This window comes from Arvicola amphibius, chromosome 3 (assembly GCF_903992535.2).
Source record: "Arvicola amphibius chromosome 3, mArvAmp1.2, whole genome shotgun sequence".
In the NCBI taxonomy this organism is placed as follows: domain Eukaryota; kingdom Metazoa; phylum Chordata; class Mammalia; order Rodentia; family Cricetidae; genus Arvicola; species Arvicola amphibius.
Window position 1 is genome coordinate 81,236,123 of NC_052049.1, and position 17,205 is coordinate 81,253,327.

A 17,205-nucleotide genomic window follows, 5' to 3' on the forward strand; every position below is an offset into this window, starting at 1 on the left:
CTACATTTGTGGCATTGTCCTGTAGTTAGCTGAAGAGTGGTTAAAATGCTTGTTCTCATGAGGTCCTGTTTATTGATTCTCACATGAAAATCAGGAAAAACTATGCATCAATATTTATGCTACATATTTTAGGGGCTGCTAATATTCATAATTTACAAATTATCATATATACCAATTTCCAGGCAGGCTATTCATTATATCCAGGAGGTCATGCTAAAAAGATCATTTAATATGCTAATATGTAAAGTTCTAGTCACTATTACTGAAGATTAATGACCAGCTATTAATGTGTAATAATAATGAATTCTAGAAAACTATTTTGTTGCTCTCATTATAATGATATCTGTTTTAATATATACTGTTTCAATTTCCATGATTGCTTTTGCTGGGTATTGAGGTTCTACTGGTGTTTCTGATGGATGATGATGATGATGATGATGATGATGATGATGATGGTATTGGTGATGATGATTCTGGTCACACTGATGATGGTGATGACAGTGATGAAGATGATAATAATAATGAAATTAACTATGGAAGTTTCTAGGCAATATTTTCTCTAGTGGAAGATAAAAAGAGGGGATGTGTTAGATATTTGATTATTTCTTAATTGTTTCTATTGATGAATAATTGAAGAAAATTGTCTCATCTCTTTTCTTTCCTTTGGATTATATCATCAAGATCACAAATTATCTCCTTCATGTCATAGGTTAACAAACAGTTATACCTGTTTAATTCTGGAATTGTTAGACTCTGTCTGTCTTATAGCCTATAAGGCCTACTTATTTATGAATGTATTTATTTCCTCTTTGCTCCCCAGTTAAATTGTTATATATTGAAGGTTTTCTGTAGAACTCCTATCATGATTATGATGTTGAATGACTTTGCAGGTAAGAAGATGGCTATGGAGCAAGATGGCTCAGCAATGAAGAGCTTGTATTTCTCTTCCAGAGAACCTGACCTCACTCAGTTCTTGGCAAGCCCGCAGCTGCTTGTAACTCCAGTTCTAGAGGGTTGATGCTCTTGATGCTCTTTCCTGGCTGTGTGGCCAATCACACTCACATGCATGTATCCACACATAGATACAGACACATACAAGTTTTTATTATTATTAAAAACTTTGCTTATTAAAACATTCAACCTAAGCTTCTCTTTGTTGAGACTTAACTACACTAGCACATGAAGACTTTAGGAACAGAGATGGCTGGACAATTATGGTAAGCAATAGTGGTTGGTATGAAATTTTCCAGGCAAAGTGAGAACACTGTGTCTGACTTATCTTCCAGGCTTCCCTTGCTTTGGTTAATAATCAGCCCCAAATCACCACAGACTGGTGGGCCAGAAGGAACACATAAACTACCTTTCAGACTAGAAATGCTTAGCTCTAAAGTGAAGCTGTGCCCATTGGGGAAAGTTTTGTGCTCTCCCCATCCTCTAAAGGGTGCCTGGATTCCTGCATTCATGGATTCTATCTTAATTCAAGTTAGCTTCAAATATCACCCCCCCACACACACACACACTGTTAAATTTTCAATTCATCGTTTTAATGAACTGCTAACACTTTGGGACCATTCGCATAGTCTAGAGTCATCTCTCTATTCAAAGATCCATAATGATTTATTCCTGAAAATGATCTTTTATCCTGTAAACACTCACAAGTTTCAGGGATTATATTCCAACTTTGGAGGACTATGAAAACGACTGCCATCGTCTTCTTAAGATGTTATCAAATACCTCTAAGGTGTTTTTATTTTATTTTTGCAAGTTGCTTTTAAAATTAATGGTAACTTAAAGAAAATGTACAAAAATTTACTTTCATCTTTAGTTTGTATATGTAATGCTAATGCTTTATTTGAAATTATTTCTCATTTTAAGAACATTCAAAATATAAATCCAAATTTCCTATGTATTTTTATGTGACTTCCCTAAATGACTTCATTTTCCTTGAAGGGAAATAATATAAAAATGAACATGTTAAAGTTGATGCGATATTACTCATGACCCCAACGCATGTGCTGTTTCCTCACATCTTGCTGTCCTCCAGCACCATGTACAGTTTCCCACACTGCAGTTGTAGTCATGTCTCATTAGCATCTTCTAAGATTGACAGCCTTAGCTATCATGACTTTGACATGTTGAAAGATTTGCCAATTAGTTTGTAGACTGTCTTTAAGTTAGATTTGTCTGAGTTTTCATAATTAAATTCAGAGGTGGCACTGAGCCCTTCTCAGTACATAACACCCAACAATGAATGGTCCACAAGTATGTTGTCTTTAATGATGTCTTTTTGATCACTGGTCCAAGTGGTTTCTGAAAGTTTCTATAGGTGAAGGTTTCTATGTCCCTCTTCTGATCAAGTAAGATGGCTTTAGTAACTAGCTACCTGACAGAATAATAACTTCATTTTTAAATATAATTCACATTTTAACTTAATACTAATAGCTAATTATACTTTAATTGGTGTAGGAAGAGAATATTTAAAGATGGGGAAATGTTTGTTAAACATTTATTGTTGTAATATTTAAGGTGGAGAGAAACTAAAGTTTTAATTGGATATATTAAAAAGCAGATATTTAGCAAATCACTGGCTAATAATTATTACAAGACAATTTTCTCAAGAAATTTTATTTCTTAGGTTCATAGTAGTTTGATATTCATGTAGTTCTTTTGTTTTCATTTTCAAAATATCTTAATAATCCCCATCTTCACTAGGTCTTTGACTATCTTTTCATATACTTCCTATTAAAACACATAGCTTTGTAATATTGCATTATTCAGTCTTTCATATTTATACATCATACCTTATGATCAGTAGCATAAAGTTATTAAAATCAGGATACATTATCCAAAATATGCCTATGTATGAAATACCAGTGATTCACAAATTCTTCTAAAATATAGAAAAAGGAACACTGCTGTTGAGCTCATTCTAAATGTACTAATACTGAAATAAATATAAAATTGAAGGCTTTATAGCAGAGGTTCTTAGAATATGGATACAGCATTATCAATATACTTCTATTAAATCTAATGTAGAAATATGTAAAAATTACTCTGATCCACAACAAGGTAGATTTTCTATCTACTACAAAATTTAACACTTGAAAAACCATTTAAAATATTATATAAAGGGAAAAAGGAAAAAATAGTCAACTAAATATACAGAAAAGTGCTTAATTGACCAGATCAAGATTAAACCTCTCAATGATGTGAGACAAGAAGGATTGTTCCTAAGACTGGAAAGGGATATTCACAATATCCCCGCTGGCATTTTACTTAAGGAAGAAGACTGGAGTCCTGTGCCTAAGCTGGGGAAGAGGACAGGCTGTCCACTCTTACTCTTTTATCCCATGTGGATTTAGAAATCCTTACCAGGAAAGTTATGCAAAAGCACATGAATTACAGGTATCTATAATGGTGGGCATTTGCAATCATGCCTTTTAGCAAATGATGTTTTATCCTCCTAGACTTCTCTTAAACTATGTTTCCTTTTTGACTGATTTATTCTGCTTATGTTTGGGGTATCCTCTGATGCTTTGACCTGTATGCACTCTTCATTTATTTAAGTGCCCCCTCAAATATATTGTCAGATCTGTTAGTAAAGCAATTGGAATCCTCGATCCCAACAGTCTTGACCACTCTCATGAATGATGTGATCCTACCTGCCCTACTGTGTGGTGCTGTCAAAACTTATTTCCCTCCATGGAACTAAAGCTTAACACATTTAATTAGCATCTTCCCATTCCATTTCCTTATTCTCCCAGCTTTAAGGAAGCACTATGCCATTCTCAACTGCTATGAAGTCAACGTTCTAGATTACATGTCACCAGCAGACCTTTCTGCTGTGTTGGGACATGCTGTGAGCTGAGAGAACATTTCCTGGACATCTGTAGCAGGTAGTTAGGCCATTCTTACACTGATGTTCTTTCTGGATGATCTGCTCATCATTTAAAGAAATGTTTCAAAGTACATTGCCCTTATTTTATTGGCATCCCTCTCCCCATTAAGATCTTAAACATTGGGGAACTTCATGTTAAGAACATATATGTGTATACACATATATGCCCATATATAATCACCAACTCTTATTATTGAATCGGTCCATTTATTGCTATATAAAATTGTTCTTTCCTATTCCTTCGACTGGCCTTAGGTTTCATTGGCATGGAATATCTTTTTCCATCTATGCTAGTTTATATTTGACTACAACAAAATGACCGAGGCTATGTAACATAGAGAAGGAGTTTGCATTAGCTCACATTTTTGGAAGCTAAACATACAAATAATAGTATGTGTTCTCTGATTAAGGCTTTCCCGACTATCTCCCATCATCGTGACACAACATGGATGGGGCATGTGTGAAAGAGACAGATCACCTGGGGGTGACAGGAAGCTAAACACACAAAGGGGACAAAAAGGTGTCACATGAGATCTTTTAAGTCTTTCCAAAGCATGCTTTTGTTAGGTTATATACTGACCAGGACCCTCACTCTTAGAGGTTCCAGCACCTCTCAAATTCTTCCTGCTGATGGCCAAGCTTCCAATTTAGGGTTTCTTAACAAAGCATAGGCCTGACATTTTTGTTCTATGATCAACATAGATATCAAGTGAATTTATTGTATGTAGTACATACATATTTCTACATTTAAAAACAATTTACATAGCCTTTAAAAGATATTAATTTCAACAAACTTATATAGGTTTCTATCTATTTATCATCATGGATAAATACAGTAATAATAATACCTTGAGCAATGTTTGTTGAAATTCTTTGACAAGGGATATTTGAATTTTCAGACATACGAATCACTTCACTCTTGTCTTCCTTGGTCTAATTAAAATTAGCTGAAGCTGTGCATTTCCAAAGCTGTCAAAATTACAGTTTTGTTGAGGAAGGAAAATTATATGATATTTCAAGAAAAGTGCTTAGCTATATTTGAAATAGAAGATTTGAAAAACTCTGCGTTAGAACACCTGGAAAGCATTGCCAGCATGACTTGGTGTAGACTTAAAAGAATACATGTGATTATGATGTGGAATGATCATTGACATATAAGGACTCTAGTGATTGTACCTCCTAAATAAATGTCTGCATTTTTAACTAAAAAAAAAAGAATATCTATAAGAAGTGATGTCTTATTTCTGTTCACTTGCCACCTTATCTAGGTTCTCTTGGAAGAAATCAGCTCAAAATTCCTCAGATGCGGTAATTTTACTGATATGTCTACTGTAGCTAAATTGAAGTCTATATGGATAAATGTACAATATCAATGAAGAAACGTAATCAAATGCAACTATTTTTTCTCTTTTTTGTTTAAATGCTGAAACATATTTACATAGATTGTTTCCATTCCAATACTTGCAATATGTTTCTCCTTCATTAAAGCAATGAATCTAAAAGGCTGTGTGTACTGAATTTTAAATGTAGAAGTATTTCTATCTGGATATGAATGGCCACTACAAGACCTTCTTACATCTGACCAATATGTCTGGATAGTGTATTATTTCAGTGGAGAGTTTTGTAGAAGCTTTTACCATCAAGACAACTTGGTAGTACCACACCCAGTCAGCACTCTTCCAGCCAGCCACTGTGCTGGTAAAGGACACGAGTTCTATTTAGGACACAATGGCTTTACTAATGAAGGTAAATGTAGAAGGGATAACATCAAAAAAAGCAGAAGCTTTTTTTTTTCTTTTGGAGCTCCTTACCCCAAGAGCAGACCACATTAGAATCCAGCACTTCTCCCTGTATCTTTCATTTAACACCAGCCAAGGGCTTTGCTCTCTATCTTTGAGAGCGCACAGAAAACATGATATGGGAAAGCAGTGAGTCCCATGTCCTAGTGAGAGACTCACAAAAATCAATGGCGAGTGGCTCTGAGAAACATCAGTGGTAGACTCTATACACAGGTTCATACATGTGGACCTTTACATTTGTGTGCACACACAATAAATGATTAAAATTTACTGATTGTTACATGGGAAAACTGACTTTACTGATCCCTCTTGGCATAAAGTAGCACTCATATATATATATATATATAAAAAACTTCCAACATTAATGTTAGATATTATATAATTATACCATTGCTTTTAATGCCTTTGCTTTCAGTGAATGATACCATATTGCACTATTTTTATATATGACTAACACACACACACACACACACACACACACACACTATTCTGGGTCAGAGGCATAGAAGGAGGGCCAAAAAGGACAGATGGAGAATATAGTATGAACTTAATATGCATTTGGTTTAGTTTTTAGAAGTGCATTACCTGGGAATTCCAAAACATAGTAATATTGAATCCATTGTTTACTGAAGGCAAGTTAAGGAGGCCAAATACAGAATAGTGAGACATACTGATGACATAGTTTTAAAAAGTAGCAAGGCAAATCATTTAACTTTGTTGGAAGATTGGGCAAAACTATGATTTCTGAAAGCAAGAGGTGCTTCCAGCAAAAGCTTTTCCACATGCAAAACCAAATGTGGCCAAGGTCCAAATACCATTCTCTTTAACAATATTGGCCAATTTTTCCTGGTCTCATAGCATGGGAAAAACTATTATGCACCATAGTTTTTTTAAATATCACAACTTATTTCAGTGAAATAATCATCTTAGTCTATGGACTGAAAAATGGAAGAGTGCCTTGACCAAACATTCATCCAACATGGGATTGCTGTCTAGAATGAACATATCAAAAAGAACATAATCCAAATGACAAGTGGATTCCAAACACACATGAAAATTAACCGGTTATTTTTCAAATTTAGAAGCACAAGTGGCCAATGAATCATAAAAAAAGTTTAACATCTTAGATATTAGGGAAATGGTAATGTAGATTTTTGTAGTATGTGTTTGTGTATGTTTGTACGTGTGTGAGATGTACATATATTCACATTCATTAGGAGGGCAGGGACGAGTGTGTCAAATTATGTTGTCAAAATTGTCAGTGTGAGTATCCCAGGACATATATACAACACAGACATAGGCATGAAGAAAATACATCTGAAATATTTTTAAGATTTATAATTTCCACCAGCACACATATTCAATAATGTTTGAGAACACCTAGAGAAAACTACTGGAACAGAAACAAGCAAGCCAACAAACAAAAACTCTTAAAATTAAAAGTCAAGAAGAAGTGAACTGAAAAAAAGGAGGAAAAAGAGAAACACCCCCAGTTCAAAAGTGAAGAATTACAATTGGATTCTCATAAAAAATTCCAATCATTTTTTAAGAAAATGGAATGAATGGAATCTTACAGTAGCAAGCAGAAATAACTGGAATAAACCATCAACTCATAAGATTACACATGTGGCAATGTTCTTCCTAAAGTGAGGCAAATGAAAACTTTCTCAATACAATAAATATCCAGAAAATTCATCACCAGAGCTACTACTGAGCACAATTTGTTTACATTTTCATGAATATAAAGTCAAAATACCGTCAGTTAAGTCAGGCAATAGTGAGGTAGAAATTTTAAAGAACCTCTGAACAAAGTGATTTGCAATATGCAGAAAGAGTTGTTTTACATATTGAAACTGCTGAGTTTATATCAGATGATACAAATTTGACTTTATTATTTATTCAGCTACAAAATATAATAAAGAATAGGCAATATCTCATATACATAAAATGCATCCAATTATATACAAGTCTGTCAGCCCTCTAGCACAAGGTAATGCAGAAATTAATCAATTAGTGATTGGACATGTACTGAAGGCCTAAAATTTTATTTAAAAATACCATGTCAATAGCAAAGGTTTAAAAGTTTAAAAAAGACTTTTTAATCACATGGTAACAAGTAATAAAAAAGTATAAGGTAATGTCCTGCTTGTCCTTTATATAACCAAACACCACTACCTTCACGTAACACTTTGGGTTACCAAAGGCTATTCAAAGGGATGAAATCTGACAGATGGATGTGTCCCATTTTGTAGAATTTGGAAAACTAATATATGTACATAATATCATTGATAACTACTCAGGTTTCTAGTAGGCAACTACTTTGAATTCTGAAAAAGCTGATTCAGCAGTCACACATTTATCAGAAGTTATGGCCATCGTGAGTATACCTGCATAAATAAAGGCAAACAATTCTCCAGCATATGTCTCTAAGAAAATGAAACAGTTTCTGCCTATTATAATAAAAAGTATATTACACATATCCCACTCAATCCTACAGAACTGATAGTGATAGAAAGATCAAATTGAAATCTAAAGGCCATATTAAATAAACAGAAATGGATGATAAATATCCTCAGAAATAATGCTTTATTATCCTTGAATTTACTAAACACTAAACATTATTACTAAAAATGAGAAAGGAACAACACATGCAGAGAGATCCTCAATAGTAGACAAAAACTATAGAATTAAATCAGTCAATATATTTTTTTTAAGAAAAAAACCCTTTACAGTCCAGTTCTTTTATTTCTTTTTGTACATCAGGCCATGAATTCGTATGGAATGGGCTCCAGCAGCTCAGGCTCCTTCCCGTTAGTCCTCACAAAGTGTGCTTCTCTGGGTGGAGCAGGCTGGCGCTTCAGCTGAACCCAGGTGCCCTTCTCTTTGGCTTCCTTTTTCTTCTGGTCGTTCTCCTTCACCCGCTTCAGGAAGCTGTCTCTGTTCTTCGAGTGCTTGATGTGTTCAATCCGCACATTAATTCTCTTGGCAAGAATCTTGCCCTTAACTTGCTTGTTTACAATGATGCCCACAGCATGCTGGGTGACATTGTAGACTCTTCCGGTTTTGCCATGGTAACATTTATGGGGCATTCCTTTTTGAACAGTGTCCATTCCCTTGATATCTACAATATTGCCCTTCTTGTAGATTCGCATGTACGTGGCCAAAGGAACAACTCCATGTTTCCTAAAGGGCCTAGAGAACATATAGCGAGTGCCCCTCCTCTTTCCCTTTGTGTTTGTCATTTTGGCGAGTTACTGAAAGATGGCTACCGAGGCCCATCAATATATTTTAAAGATGTACTTACCTCAAAATGTAAACCAGGACATGTGTTAGATTGGGGAAGGTGTTTTGTTTTTGTTTCCATGGGAGAAGAAAATCTATGGATACCATCAAAATTGATAAAGATTTAATCTGAACAAGAGACATTGTTGAATTAGAAGAGTTTATAGGTCATTAAGTACCAAGACCATTTAATCAAAACTAATCTATAAAATTAACAAATGCTTTTCATTTGATTAGATATAACTTGTCAAAAGAGAAACTCCCAATATTAGGGTTGGAGAAGGGTTTTGTTTCCGTCCTCTCAGGAGAATAAAAGTATCCAGTGAAGGAATAAAAAGACCACTAACAAATAACACATCTAGAGAAGGACAAATCATTCAGAAAAAAAAGACTCCAGAAAAACAGTAAATTGGCTTATTGGCATATCATATTTCCTACAGAATAAAATTTCAAAAATCTCCCCAAAAGTTTGTTTCTGCTGTTCTCTACAAACATATAATGCAAATAGTCTTTTTTGTCTAAACTCATTAAAAAATAAAGTTGGCTTTGCACTGTGGCTCTCTCCTTCTCTAAACCCAAGCATAATTATTAAAGTGAAATCCAAAATCTCTATCTCATGTCTGAAGAGCCACCTGATATGGGACAGAATAAAAACAAAAACTTAAGAACTATTACCATTACTGCCATAATGCTTTGGTTTGAATATGACTCTTTAACATTTTCCAATATTTTTTTTTACCCAAAACATACCTTAATCTATGGTTCTTTTCTAAGATTGGGTAATGTTAATCTGAGTATTCCATTGTGACAAACCACATCCCGCAAATTCATTGCTATATTAGTCACATATGGATTCAATGCTCCTCTCTGTCCTTCTGGCTTTATACATTATCTATACATTCTGACCCATCCCACTCTCTGCTTTACCTGAGAAAATGTTACAGTCCCTAAAACCTAAACATTTATATCCTGAAGAGGCAAATTTGGATGCAAAGATTCTGATGAAAGTATTGTTACATCTTAGCCTGTGTTTACCACACCTTCAATGACAAGGTTATTTATTCGTATTTTTAATTTTGGTTATCATTCATTTATAGAAGTTTGCCAGATTATAGATTTATGAATTCTCCTGAATTTTTTGTTCTCTCTTCTTTAGTTGTTCCATTACACAGAGCACAATGATTTCTTACAACAGGCATTTAATTGGTTCTTTAATTGGTCTGGGATGGACTTTCCTCTATGATGGCAGGAAATGACTGAACCACGTTTGGCATAAGGGCCTGTGACAGGTACTTCAAGAAGTTTCCTGATGACAAATGATTACCATGTATATTTCTAGTTGAGTTACATTCATTTGTCCAGTGCATGCCTTTACCATATCCTCCACATAATCTAGAAAACAGGAGCATTCTGAATGGGTTATTATTTAAAAACATTATTTCTAGGAACACCCTGTCTACAATATATTTAAGGTAATCTTGTTTGCCATAATTTATAACACTTGATATTACATTTTTTTAAATCTCAGGAAATCATCTCTCCTATTCATGCATAATTATGGTCAAGAGATTCAATCTTAATTATATCTTGACTCTTTTTCTCTAAAGGTACTGACCTTGCCTTTAATGGCATAATTATACAGATGATAAAAATGGCTGGGAAAGAAATCAGAGAAACAACACCGTTCACAATAGCCACAAATAGCATAAACTATCTCAGAATAACTCTAAGCAAACAAGAAGAAGACTTGTATGACAAAAAACTTTAAATCTTTAAAGAAAGAAATTGAAGAAGACACCAGAAAGTGGAAAGATCTCCCATGTTCTTGAGTAGGCAGAATTAACAAAGTAAAAATGGTAGTCTTACCAAAAGCAATCTACAGATTCAATGCAATGCCCATCAAAATCCCAGCAATATTCTCCAAAGATGTCGAAAGAAGAGTATTCAACTTCATATGGAAAAGCAAAAGACTCGGGATGGCAAAAACAATCCTTGTACAATAAAAGAACTTCTAGAGGCATCACAGTCCTTGACTTCAAACTCCACTAAAGAGCTACAGTACTAAAAAACAACTGGTATTGTCATAGGAACTGACAGGAGGACCAATGTAACCAAATAGAAGACCCAGATATTAATCCACACTCCTTCGAACACCTGATTTTTGACAGAGAAGCAAAAATTATTAAATAAAAAAGAAAACAACAAAGGATAAGGAAGCATAGCCGGGCGGTGGTGGCGCAAGCCTTTAATCCCAGCACTCGGGAGGCAGAGGCAGGCGGATCTCTGTGAGTTCGAGGCCAGCCTGGTCTACAAGAGCTAGTTCCAGGACAGGCTCTAAAAATGCTGCAGAGAAACTCTGTCTCGAAAAACCAAAAAAAAAAAAAAAAAAAAAAAAAAAAAGGATAAGGAAGCAGAGAGGGAAATCAGAGAAGCATCACCTTTCACGATAGCCACAAATAGCATAAAATATCTTGGGGTAACTCTAACCAAGGAAGTGAAAGATCTATTTGACAAGAACTTTAAGTCTCTGAAGAAAGAAATTGAAGAGGATACCAGAAAATGGAAGGATCTACTTTGCTTTTGATTGGGAGGATCAACATAGTAAAATTGGCAATTCTACCAAAGGCAATCTATAGATTCAATGCAATCCCCATCAAGGTCCCATCAAAATTCTTCACAGATTTTGAGAGGACAATAATCAACTTTATATGGAAGAACAAGAAACCCAGGATAGCCAAAACAATCTTGTACAATAAAGGTACTTCTAGAGGCATTAACATCCCTGACTTCAAACCCTATTACAGTGCTACAGTATTGAAAACAGCTTGGTATTGGCATAAAAACAGAGATGTTGACCAATGGAATCGAATAGAAAACCCGGATATTAACCCACAAACCTATGAACATCTGATTTTCGATAAAGGAGCTAAAAGTACACTATGGAAAAAAAAGCATCTTCAACAAATGGTGCTGGCATAACTGGATGTCAACCTGTAGAAGAATGAAAATAGATCCATATCTATCACCATGCACAAAACTCAAGTTCAAATGGCTTAAAGACTTCAATATCAATCTGAACACACTGAACCTGATAGAAGAGAAAGTGGGAAATACTCTACAACATACGGGCACAAGAGACCGCTTCCTATGTATAACCCCAGCAGCACAGACATTAAGGGCAACATTGAATAAATGGGACCTCCTGAAACTGAGAAGCTTCTGTAAAGCAAAGGACACTGTCACTAAGACAAAAAGGCAACCTACTGACTGGAAGAAGATCTTCACCAACTCCGCAACAGACAAAGGTCTGATCTCCAAAATATATAAAGAACTCAAGAAACTAGACTTTAAAATGCTAATTAACCCAATTAAAAGATGGGGCATTGAACTGAACATAGAATTCTCAACAGAAGAAGTTCAAATTGCCGAAAGACACTTAAGGTCATGCTCAACCTTCTTAGCAATCAGGGAAATACAAATCAAAACAACTTTGAGATACCATCTTACACCTGTCAGATTGGCTAAAATCCAAAACACCAATGATAACCTTTGCTGGAGAGGTTGTGGGGTAAGGGGTACACTCATCCATTGCTGGTGGGAATGCACACTTGTGCAACCACTTTGGAAAGCAGTGTGGTGGTTGCTCAGGAAATTCAGGATCAACCTACTTCAGGACCCAGCAATTCCACTCTTGGGAATATACCCTATCATATTACAAAAGCATTTGTTCAACTATGTTCATAGCAACATTATTTGTAATAGCCAGAACCTGGAAACAACCTAGATGCCCTTCAATGGAAAAATGAATGAAGAAACTGTGGAATATATACATATTAGAGTACTACTCAGTGGTAAAAAACAATGACATCTTGAATTTTGCATGGGTGGAAATAGAAAACACTATCCTGAGAGAGACAACCCAGACCTAAAAAAATGAACATGAGATGTACTCACTCAATTCATTTCTAGCCATAAATAAAGGACATTGAGCCTATAATTTGTGATCCTAGAGAGGCTAATTAAGAATTTAAACCCGAAGAAAAACATATAGTTATCCTCCTGGATATCAGAAGTAGACAATATTGCCAGGCAAAAATTGGGAACTTGGGGGTGGGATGGGATTGGGGTAAGGGGAGATGGGGAGAGAAAAGTGAGAAGGGGAGGATAGGGGAGAGCTTGGGGGAATGAGATGGTTGGGATAAAGGAACAGTGGATATGGGAGCAGGGAAGTATATATCTTAATTAAGGGAGCCATTTTAGGGTTGGCAAGAGACTTGACTCTAGAGTGGGTTCCAGGTGTCCAGGGAGATGTCCCTAGCTAGTTCCTTGGGCAGCTGAGGAGGGGGAGCCTGAAATGGCCCGATCCTATAGCCATACTGATGAATATCTTGCATATCACCATAGAAGCTTCATCTGGCGATGGATGGAGATAGAGACGGAGCCCCACATTGGAGCCCCAGCACTGGACTGAGCTCCCAAGGTCCAAATGAGGAGCAGAAGGAGGGAGAACATTACCAAGGAAGTCAGAACTGCGAGAGGTGTTCCCACACACTGAGATGGTGGGGCTGATCTAATGGGAGCTCACCAAGGCCAGCTGGACTGGGACTGAAAAAGCATGGGATAAAACCTGACTCCCTGAACATGGTGGACAATGAGGGCTGCTGAGAAGCCAGGCATAATGGCACTGGGTTTTGATCCTACTGCATGTAGTGTTTTTGGAGGGGCCTAGCCTGTTTCGATGCTCACCTTCCTAGACCTTGATGGTGGGGGGAGGACCTTGGACTTCCCACAGGGCAGGGAACCCTTACTGTTATTGGGACTGGAGAGAGAGGAGGAGGGGAATGGGTGGAGGTGGAAGGAAATGGGAGGTGGGGAGGAGGTGGAAATTTTTAATGAAAAAAGAAAACATATTTAACAAGTGGTGCTGGCATAACTGGATATCAATATGTAGAAAAATGAAAATAGACCCGTATGTATCACCAATGCCAAAACTCAAGTCCAAATGAATCAAAGACCACAACATAAAGCCAGCCATATGAAACTTATAGAAGAGAAAGTGGAAAGCACACTTGAATGCATTGGCACAGGAGACCACTTCCTAAATATAATCCCAGCAGCACAGACACTGAGAGAACTGGCATTTTTATAAACCAGAATTTCAATTATTATTTGACCAGCTTCTGAATTTGGTATCATTCCCTACAACACTGATGTCAATCTTTGTAAGAAATCCATGAAGGTTTCTTTTGGGTAATGTATGACTTTAGTAAATGGTTCAATCTTCATTTATACTTCTTTAATTCTATTCCAAGCATTCAAAGCTGCTTCATGGAATAAAGCCAGCATGTGACCATCATATTGATATTGCCTTTCTATAGTAGCATAATTTTCTTTTCCAAGAATTTGATCTTCAGAGATTTCCTTAGCTCTAACTTTACTCCATTGTACATTAGTCCTAGACTCTCCTCTGAACAAGTGACTTCATTGTAAAGTGAACCAGGCTCTAAAACAGTTTTAGCCAACTCTGTCCACTTGTTAGGGACAATTCTATTACAATCAGACCACGAGTTTAACATTTACTTCACAAAAGGTAAATGCATGCCATATGAGATTATTGCTTCCTTGAGTTTCCTTAAATCTGACATTGGCACAGGACTCTATTCTGCTCTTACTCTACAATTTGGCAATTCCTTATAATTAATGGATATTTTAAGGTTGGTTGTTTGAAAACCTCAGGCTGTTCCTGTCTATTCCTATAAATGCAACTCTGAAGCTGGTTTTTCATTAAATTCACATACAAGATAAAATGATAGCAGAAAAGCCTTGGAGAATGCTTTGCTAAGATGGGAAAGATTTGCTGAAAGTAAAGGAGAGATCACTTTGAAGGCACATTTATGTGAGAATTTCTTGCTTAGTGGGTCACACAACTAATCTAGAAGATGAAAATTATAATCCACATACTATATATTCAGATAACTAAGCCACCAATCAGTCAACTTGTGAAGCAATTCAATTTAACAATAACAGTTTTGAGGATCTGTGTGATATATTTAATTAAGTTTTCCTAAGACTTTCCAATATCTTAACACTCAGATTAAGCAACATTTTTGGTGATAAAACAAAAATGATAATGCTTACAATTGAATTACATAAATCCCATCTAAATTAGTTATCCTCTCATTTAATCATTTCAGTTTCAAACTCTCTAGCATGTTATTATATAGAGACACAAGTCTCTCTATTGTAATGTTTTTTCCTAATTTTTAATGTTGGACAAACTGTCTTCTAAATAATTCTTCTCTTTAAGTATTCTTAATTGTTTTACCAAATCTACCAGTGATGATGAAAATGTAAGACATAATGCTGTTACACAGAACAGTAAAAGCCTGAGTAGATTTCAAAACAGATACCTCATTTGGCAGCAGCCTGAGAATGGGGTTCAGGGAGAGACTACCAGAAGAGAAGAGAGAAGAATCTAGCCAGTAAGGTGGTAACAACAGTCATGTGTAGCTCCAGTCCTGTGCTGGTTACTGTAAAGCCACAGGTAAGCAGCTTCATTTTTATGAATTTTGTAAATTTGTACCTCAAATATTGGGTGCAAAGAAAGTATGAATAATAAAATCCCAGAGACAGATATTGGTCTTCAAACTGAACATCAGACTAGCAAGCAGCCAGCCACTGGATCTTACCACTATCGAGACATAAAATGATCAATCCTTCCTCCACAAATCCTCAGATTGAGACTGAGCCTGAGACCAGTCTCCTCCTATTTTATATTCATCTCTAGTGCTGGGATCAAGGGCATGCACCACCACTGCCTGGCTTCTATGACTGTCTAGTTTGGCTGCTGGGATTAAAGGTATGTGCAATCACTGCCTGGGCTGACTGGTGTGGCTGCTTTGCACTGATCTTCAGGCAAGCTTTATTTATTAATGCACAAATAATATATTACTATAAAGAGGGTAGATGTGTATATAGTTATGTTTAGCTCAACATCATGGCACAAAAACACATACAAGATTAAAATGATGGCAGAAAAGCCTTGGAGAATGCTTTGCTAAGATGGGAAAGATTTGCTGAAAGTAAAGGAGAGATCACTTTGAAGGCACATTAATGTGAGAGTTTCTTGCTTAGTGGGTCACACAACTAATCTAGAAGATGAAAATTATAATCCACATACTATATATTCAGATAACTAAGCCACCAATCAGTCAACTTGTGAAGCAATTCAATTTAACAATAACCCTGCTGCATTTTCAGGGTGAAAAGGACAGCAGGAGAAATTGGCAGCAAGTAAGGAAAGAGTCCATGTTTTCTAGTAAATGTAGAACTCTCAGTAAAAGGCTGTAACTTCATCAGGACTTTCATAGAAGATGTGGCCACATCCACAGATCAGTCTTATAATAGTGGCCCTCTGGTAGGCAGCTTGGGCAGTCTGAACAGTGTAACCAAAACTGTTTGTTTAAGCAAGAGAACAATAAACCTCACAGTTTTGCCATCTGAAAAAATCAGAATGAAGTTTGTTGAGATTCTGTGAGGAACATTTCCTGCTTCATTACTTTTTTTTTTCCCTCTTACCACATCTTTACAAAGTTGAGCCACAGAGCTCTTCAGTTTCTGCTACTTGCAAAGATAATATTCCTACCACTGTGTGTGTGCGTATAATATATACATATTTGAGTGTATGTGCAAATACTTATTACTCCATTATAAAAGCTGGTATATTCCAAAGTTATATGTTGAACTTTAAACTCCATTGTCATGACAAACACACACACACACACACACACACACACACACACACACACACACACACACACTAATGGGAAGGGGAAGATGTAGAATTTAATATATAGGTAATGAAAGCAGATACAATATATAAAATCTCTGCCTCCCTGTGTCTCTTACTCCAATTCCTCCATGCCCCTTCCCCATAAAGCCACAAACCTTATTTCTCTAGGCGTTTCTTAGGCAACACCCTTCTTTCTCTTTTACCTGTTTTCTTCTTTTATTTTCTGTTGCATGGCTCTGCTTCCCTAAAGCAGCATCTCAGTTGATAACATTTCCCTTATTACTATGTATGGGTTTATACTCATTCATGAAAGTTCTTGATATTCGGTATGTTTCTTTGGATGGTGTATGTAGTTTATGTACAATGTTTACAATTCAATATGACAGCAGTTAGGAGAGCCTGAAAGCCACTGGGTAATAAACATACACCACTTG

At 36.0% G+C, this 17,205-nt stretch overlaps 1 protein-coding gene across 1 annotated transcript; it reads right to left on the reverse strand.

Annotated features, from left to right (window-relative positions):
- Positions 1-8,448: 8,448 nt before the first annotated feature.
- LOC119810464 (60S ribosomal protein L21-like) lies at positions 8,449-8,962 on the reverse strand. Its single transcript, XM_038323939.1, has one exon. The coding sequence runs from the start codon at positions 8,937-8,939 to the stop codon at positions 8,457-8,459; it is 483 nt and encodes a 160-aa protein (XP_038179867.1). The 5' UTR covers positions 8,940-8,962; the 3' UTR covers positions 8,449-8,456.
- Between the last annotated feature and the right edge of the window lie 8,243 nt (positions 8,963-17,205).